The sequence below is a fragment of the Papaver somniferum genome, chromosome 8 (genome assembly GCF_003573695.1).
Source record: "Papaver somniferum cultivar HN1 chromosome 8, ASM357369v1, whole genome shotgun sequence".
Lineage (NCBI taxonomy): Eukaryota > Viridiplantae > Streptophyta > Magnoliopsida > Ranunculales > Papaveraceae > Papaver > Papaver somniferum.
Genome location: NC_039365.1, coordinates 62,112,991 through 62,120,980, shown reverse-complemented (window position 1 = coordinate 62,120,980; position 7,990 = coordinate 62,112,991). Strand labels below are relative to the sequence as shown.

The 7,990-nt window shown below is 34.6% G+C and overlaps 1 protein-coding gene across 1 annotated transcript; it reads left to right on the top strand.

The window, feature by feature from the left end:
• The first annotated feature begins 687 nt into the window (after positions 1-687).
• LOC113301339 (diacylglycerol kinase 7-like) lies at positions 688-7,264 on the top strand. The gene is made up of 12 exons (XM_026550103.1): positions 688-1,191; positions 3,072-3,194; positions 3,323-3,460; positions 3,543-3,628; positions 4,006-4,093; positions 4,495-4,561; positions 4,948-5,030; positions 5,295-5,365; positions 5,978-6,055; positions 6,347-6,434; positions 6,701-6,817; positions 6,934-7,264. Exons 1-12 carry the CDS (start codon positions 856-858, stop codon positions 7,090-7,092), a joined length of 1,434 nt encoding a protein of 477 aa, XP_026405888.1. The 5' UTR covers positions 688-855; the 3' UTR covers positions 7,093-7,264.
• Positions 7,265-7,990: the final 726 nt, after the last annotated feature.

Here is a 7,990-nt window from a genome sequence, read left to right as displayed (position 1 = left end):
ACGGACATAAGATTGAAAGTGGTGGGCTAAAAGTAGGAGGGGCTAAAAATCAAATTTGGACTTTGGAGTTGGATTTACCCCCTCAAAAGCACCCTTAAAAAATAACTTCTGAGTTGGTTATTATGGAAGTGGCTCCCGTCAAAAACAATATCCTACCGAACTAAAGATCAGAAAAACATCCCGCAAAGCTAAAAAAGAAAAATAAAAAAATTATAAATATCTTTCATTTTTGTTAGCCTTGCACAAATTTTTCCGAGAGGTAAAAAATAATTTTTTTGGAGTGAACTTGAGAAACTTGCTTCCACTTTTTGGAAGCAATTTGTATAAAATTGCATGCGCTTCCGGAAATAATTTGTGCTAATTGCATCCACTTTTTAATTTGTGCTAGTTGCATCCACTTTTCAGAAGGTAAAAGTATTTTCAAAAATTAAATAAGGATATATTTTAAAATGTGAATTTTGAGGGTATTTAAATAATGTTAAAAAAAAATTATAAAAATATTGGGGTTGAAATAAAAGAATTCAACTTTGCCATGCCAAGTGACTAGTATACCAACCTTCATTTTTAAAGTCAAGTATTTCTGTAATTAATACTCAACTTTAAGGGTATACAATATTACCACAAAAAGAAAAAGGCGCAGTAGAAATAGCCATGTTTGAAACCTCAAACCTCCGCGGGAAGAAGAAGAAGACGACGAGATACATTTCATTGCCGTGTCTCTTATTTTACATGTCCCACCAATAATAATTTCTATATCTATATAACAGCCCCCACTGAGTCAATTTTCTTCTCTAAGAAAGTCCGCCATTTTTTTATTTGGTTGAAGCTCTGAAACTGAAGGTTACTGATTAAATTATGGCATCATCCGCTGTGAATGATGAATCGAAAACAAGGATAACAGCGAGATCATCATTAATAGATTCGATAAAAGGATGTGGTATAAAAGGAGTTATAATCGATAAAGAAGAATTAAAACAAAAGATATTAATACCTAAATATCTTAGAGTTGCTATGTGTGAAGCTATTCAATCCAAAAATTCTAATATTGGGTCTCAGAAATATGATCATGATGATGATGGTGAAAATAAAGTCCCCGAAGCTCCTATGGTTGTTTTTGTTAATTCTAAAAGTGGTGGTAGAAAAGGTTCTGCTCTTAAACAAAGACTTCAGGAATTAATCAGTCAAGAACAGGTTAGCCTAATTTATTAATGGTTTTTTGATTATTTTTTTTGTTACAATTTTGTGTTTGAAAATTGTCTTTTAGGCTAATTTGGTCGAGATACAGAGAAATCTGTGATTTGGGTTTTTGCTTAAGAAAGAAAAAAGATGACCTTTTTTTTTACTTTTGGGAAGAAGTTACAGAGAAATGAAATCAGATACGGGTTTTCCTTTGAAAATGTGAAAATTGAACTCTAGTCTAGTACAAATTTTAATTTTATTTTTGGGAAAGGTGTGTTATTTTTTTAGGGTGCACAGTAAAATTACAGTCTTCAATGGTATAGTCTATACTCTATAGAGTCCAATAGATAGTAGATGTTAGATTTGGATGGGAATATATGAAGTCATTTTTGGTATAGAGAGAGAGAAAGTAATTTTCAGTTTCAGATTTGGGTTCTGATTTCCGAAGTGTTTTTTTAGATTTGGGTTCTAGAGTCAGAAATTTGGTAGAGAGGAATATATACCTGAACTGAATTAGGGTTTACTGTCAGAGGTGTAAATAAGGGACTCTAGTTAATAATTGATGAAAGAAGAAACTAAGAAAGTATTCTGTACAGTGTGTTTATTGTTCCAATATAGGTTTTATATCTAGTAATTTGGATTTGCGTGACAACAGATTAATTTATGATCAATTCAGGCTGTAATTAGGGTTTTACTTGTAATGGATTTCATAAACAAGCAATTTGGACTTGATAATTAGAGTTTATCCAAGATCTTAAAAAATTTATGTGATGCCATTTGATTTTTTCTTTTTTTTTTTTAATTTTCATTTGATGTTTTGTTCTTGCCATGAGAAACACATTTTAATGCTTGTATGTCTGTAAGAAGAAATGGAATAAGATAACTTCTTTTTCCTTATAGGAATCCTGTAAACCTTTTTTCAAATTAGAAGAAAAGAATCATCAATTATAAAGTTATTCTTGAATGAAGTATCACTGATAACGGGATAAAGCCCCTCATCGGATTCTTATGCCTTACCATGACTTTCTCGTGGCTGAGTAATACCTTAGAAGAGACGCTGAGTAATACCTTGGAAAAGACCTGTTTTGTTCAGTACATAAATGCACCCCAGGTACGACTAGTAAGGGATGAGATCCTAAATATGTACCTGTTTAGACCAACACGGTTAGGGTGTTTGCAATTTGGTTTGAGGTTATAATTGTGGTTCAGTTATCATTTTTGTTTTGGATAAGAAGTATAGGGTATGTATAAGAGATGGATCGAAAGGAATGCGTATAGTTTGCAGTTGTGTTTACCCACCATAGATAAAAAAAAATGAACTGTAAAGATTGTAAAAGATGACAAATCCAACCTCAAGCATTTAACTCACAAAGGTGGTTGAACTGAGAAACTCCAAAAGCAATTTAATGCTTTCATGTGGTCCTTTCATCATAAGTCAAAGAACTCGTTCTAAAGCAAATTTGGATGCCATAATGTTCTGTACAAAAGAATAACATTGAATTGTATCAGGTGATTTCAATTCTTGTAAAAGCGCTAATCCAAAAGGAAAAAAGAACAAGAACAAGGAGCTTGTAAATCTCAGAAAATGCCGCGGAGTTTAATTGATCCATAATTTTCCCTGGAAATTAGTGAATTTATATTTTTTAACAGATTCACTCACTTGATTAAAGGGCTTCCGATAGATTCTTAACCTCTGACCGCTTAGTTTTTAACTGTACTTCAAACACATGAGTTCTATTTTATGATTTTTATTACAAAATTTGCTACTTGTTGATCATTTTACTTTGGCTACAATGATGGATACTTGTGTTTACATAAATTAAGCTACCTCTGTTTACATATTTACATTGTAGCATTAAATTGCAAGGTTTACAAAATTTCTGTTAATGCAGGTTTTTGATCTCTCGGTTGTTAAGCCTCCTGAATTTGTTCGTTACGGATTAGCTTGCCTAGAGAGCTTAGCTAGTCATGGTGACCACTGTGCAAAGGAGACTCGTGATAAGTTGAGGATCATAGTACGTTTCTTATAATCCATTACACTATTGGTTGTATGGTGAAATTGAAATTGCATTTCTCTAGTATAATATTTTTTTTCAGTGGATAATGTCTTGTTGTCAAGAAGATTTTAAGATTTTATTTGCAGGTTGCAGGAGGCGATGGGACAGTGGGTTGGGTACTTGGGAGTCTTACAGAACTTTTTAGACAGAGCAGGGAGCCAGTTCCTTCCACAGGAATAATTCCTCTCGGTACGGGCAATGACCTTTCAAGGAGTTTTAATTGGGTAAGACTTTATATTTGCTAGATTATATGGTTGTATTATAGTCATTTGAATATTTTTGACAATTTACCATGTATTTGTTTAGGGTGGTTCGTTTCCTTTTGCATGGAAGTCAGCTGTCAAGCGAACTCTAAATGAAGCTATTACAGCTCGCATCAGCCGTCTTGATAGGTAAGGATCAACTTCAGTGTCAAAGTATATGTCTATGTGATTATTATAAGGAAAACGGTGTAGTCGCCTTTTTTGAGGTTTCCACTTTTAGGTCTTGCAAGTATGTAGTAGCATTACACTAAGGAGCTAATCTACAAAACATTTACTGACGTTGAAATTTTATTTTCACCAAGTCTTTCTTAGTCATTCACGAATGAGAGATTTTGACCAAATTCATCAGCATTGATGGTCTCATACCAGTGATCATCAATTAAAACCGAGCTCCAGTATGAGCGGTGGCTGAACTCTGTAGTTTAATAAACAAAGTTATCCATATTCTGGTTTGAGATTTTCATTTTTGGTTATGTCATCAAATCTTCTACTTTCATATGTTGCAGTTGGAATGTCGTGGTAACTATGCCAGCAGGGGATACTGTAGAACTTCCTCATTGTATGAGCTACACGGAAGATTATACTCATGATCAGGTGAATTTTAGACTTTCCTTTGTTTTGGTTCACTTTTCTGAAACTCCATAAGCCTTGATGATATTAGTAAATGAATCTCTGAGATTAGGCGCTGTAACAATTCATTGACCAGTTTTTCCTTTCTGCATATGACTTTCCTATATCTCTTATCATATTCAAAATTCGAGATAAATTAGTAGGAAGGCAACTTGTATTGTAGGTACTTGTACTTATGACAAGTATTGGTAAAACCTGGTCTGTTTTAAGAAGCATAAAAAGTAGTACAACAATTCACGAGGCATATAGCTTAAAGAGAGAGCATGTTACCTCTCACTGGTCCTGGTCCTTATTATTTATTATGTTATCATTTTCATATGTGCTCTTATCATTCAGTGGAAACTTGTCGTGTTTTACTATTACAGGATATGGAGGGGTTGCCCGAAAAAACGTCTTGTTTCGAGGGTGTGTTTTATAATTACTTCAGTGTAGGTATGTTTTTGTGCTCTTAAGTGCTTCAGAATTATATAGTTCGGCATATCGAACTGCTACATTTTTGATACCGAGTCTTGCATCATTACAACCTACCCTTGAAGGGAGTAGTTGCCATATTTAGCCTTTGAACTTGGTTAGGGCATGAGAAGTTGCATCTTGGTTATATTTATAAATTTCACCAATGAAAATGCGATTCCTTGTTCGAGTATATGATATCCTTGGGCAGATAACTGACAGTGATTATCTTATTCTATCTCATCTTTTGGTTCTTTTTAAGTTCATAAATTTTGTGTAACTGCTACATTTGTTGTCTACCTGTAATAGGTGTTATCTACCTTGAGGTGATTTAATCAGTTTGTGTATTTAAATTGTTTGTTATACAGGAATGGATGCCCAAGTTGCTTATGGATTCCACCATTTGCGTAATGAGAAACCTTACTTGGCGCAAGGTCCAATAGCAAATAAGGTGCGATTAAACGGCTTTTAGTCTTTAATCCTCATAATTATTTTAGTATGTCTTTCTTGAATAGTACGCTGGCCAAGTTTCTATCTCTATAAGAATGGTACTACATATATACGTTTATCGATCTTGAAAATGTTGCACAGTAGCTCACTTATAGTGCCACCAACAAATACGTCTTCACACTTCCACTTTTATATTACTGAATAGTCTGCACAAAATCATGTTTAAAAATACTCGAGATTAATCGAATTTATCTTTTATCAACAGTTAATCTACTCCTCGTATAGTTGCACCCAGGGGTGGTTCTGCACCCCCTGTGTGAGTACCCCAAATTTAAGGTAAGATCAATCTAATGTAACTATATTTTTTGTTCTTTTCGTTCTGGGTAGTGTGTCTGCAATTGTTGGTTGACCTATTCTATCAGCAGAACTGTATCTTACGTGCATTTGTAATGCTTCAATGCATATTTACACTTGGTTATACCTTTTCTTAATTGTCTGTAAATCTTGTTGTGTTTCACGGCATGTTTGAGTAAATAAGTATTGTTGAGACTCAGGTCAAAAGCTGCATACAAGCTTTTACTTGAGAATCTGAGAGCACTTCCCAGTGTTTTTTTGAGTATGCTTGTACTTGTTCCATCTTTTTGTTGCAGTAGCTTCCATTCTAAGGATGCTATCATGCTATACTTATGATTGTAATGGTTTAACCAATCTGGCATACTTAAACACTCAATAAACATAACTTGTATTAATGGTACGTACACCAGTCTTACCATATGTGAAACTCTGTCTACAAAAGAACTTATAAAATATCTAGAAACATTCTAGCCTGGATATGAGGATGAACCGCTATTTCTAGGAAAATAGCTCTTTTATGGTCCTATTCAATGAAATTGTCAATGCCTGTATTAACATTTATTACTATCTATTCACAAATATTAATCCATGCAGGGGACTTAAAAACATCTTAAGGCTGTATATTAAAAAGATGAATTGCTCAGAGTGGGAGCAGGTCCAAATTCCTTCAAGGTGATTTCCAAACTGTTTGCAAAACTTTTTTTTTCCTTTTGATCTGCTAACTGTTTGCATAACTTCCGTTTGATTGTAAATAGAGAGACATTTGATCATTTCCACACATTCTTTTGGTACTCGTTGTCTTCAGTTTGATGGATCGGTAGCGCATGGGTTTAGTACAATTAATTTTATAAAACTGATGGAAATCTTTTAGAGGAAAAACCATAGGTTCCGGTAAAGATAGAAGCTTTGTAGTGTCAATATGCTATTTCAAATAAAGCTCATAACCTTTCTTCTTTCTATCAGTGTTAGGTCCATTGTTTGTTTGAATCTTCATAACTATGGAAGTGGAAGGAATCCTTGGGGTAAGCTGAAACCCAAGTATCTTGAAAAGGTCAGTAATCTGCACGCCGCAGTACTGTTTCATTTGAGTGATGTGAAACTAGAACCTTTTTAACATCATAGGAAGTAATTTGACTCGTTTTGAAAGATTTATGTGACCAACTTTCTCTCAACATCGTCTTTTCCAAGTAAGTCACAATACTAGGAAACACAAACAGTGAAACAGGGTATTTTTTTTTCCATCTATTGGGACCGACTTGAGATCTATGTCATATCAAATTTCTCTGAAGTTTTTCTCTCACCATTTATTTTTTGCAGAGAGGGTTTGTTGAGGCCCATGCTGATGATGGACTCCTAGAAATTTTTGGTCTAAAGGAAGGTTGGCATGCATCTTTCGTCATGGTTGAACTAATCTCAGCAAAGCACATTGCGCAGGTACCACAATGAAAGAAGAAAGATTATGTTATACAAGCGTAATTGCGCAAAACATGGTACAACTGGTGGTGGCATAATTTTCATTTTGCTAAAGTGCCTTTCATGTATGTTCCCAGGCAGCAGCTATTAGAATGGAGGTTAGAGGTGGAGATTGGAAGAAAGGTTATATGCAGATGGATGGGGAACCATGGAAGCAGCCTATGCACGAAGAATATTCAACCTTTGTGGATATTGTTAGAGCTCCATATCAATCAAGGATGATAACACGCGAGTGAATTTGCTCTAGATTGCCAGCAACTCGGATAAGTGTATCCCTAGAGAAGTGCATTTTAGAGATTGGTTTGCATTCTTTGTATAGCATATCATTCAATTTAGGGTATGTATTATTAACGTCCGAGTCCTGACACTACTAGTCAATAAAACATTTGTGGACTTCCAAGTTTAAAACACTGGTTTGCACGATGGCTAAAGGCAGGTACCGCAATTAGTGGAGGGGTACCAATCCAAATAAGACAAACTAATCTTGGCTGTTAGATCCTGGATTAGTACCGGCCTTTAGCAATCATGGATATCTTGATATTAACACCGCAAAAGCACTTTTTGCCAAGGAAGCAAGCTGAAAAAAATATTAATGTGGCCCAGTAGGAATAACAAAATCCAATTATAGTTAAAACTTTGGAGTTACAAGCTCTTGACAACCATGCTCGATCTTGGATTACACCTTTTGACAACTAATGCTCGTCCCTGGGAGTGCAAGCTTTTGACAACTATGCTCGACCCTGGAATTGCAAGCTTTATAAAAATTTACCTAGCCCATAATATAAGATTTCCATCTAAAAAGAAATTGTAAGTTTTGGATTCGCTTCCTGTTAGAGCACTACTCGGTTGAACCCAGTAGCATTGGTATGTCAAGTTAGTTGCCAAAATGCATCCTTGATTTAGCATACTAAAGATAGTTTCAGACTAGATTAGGTCTAAGAAGTTGAATCGAAGCTATCCTTAAAGGATGAAGATTGAAGACTGCAAGAAGACATCAACAAGTACTTCATCAACAAAGGTATGTGATTGATTTTATTTGGATTCTTGTTCAATTCTACCTTTCTAATCTATCAAGATATATGCTCACTATATGGAACAATTCTGATGACGGTGAATGTACATTTATGTATATAT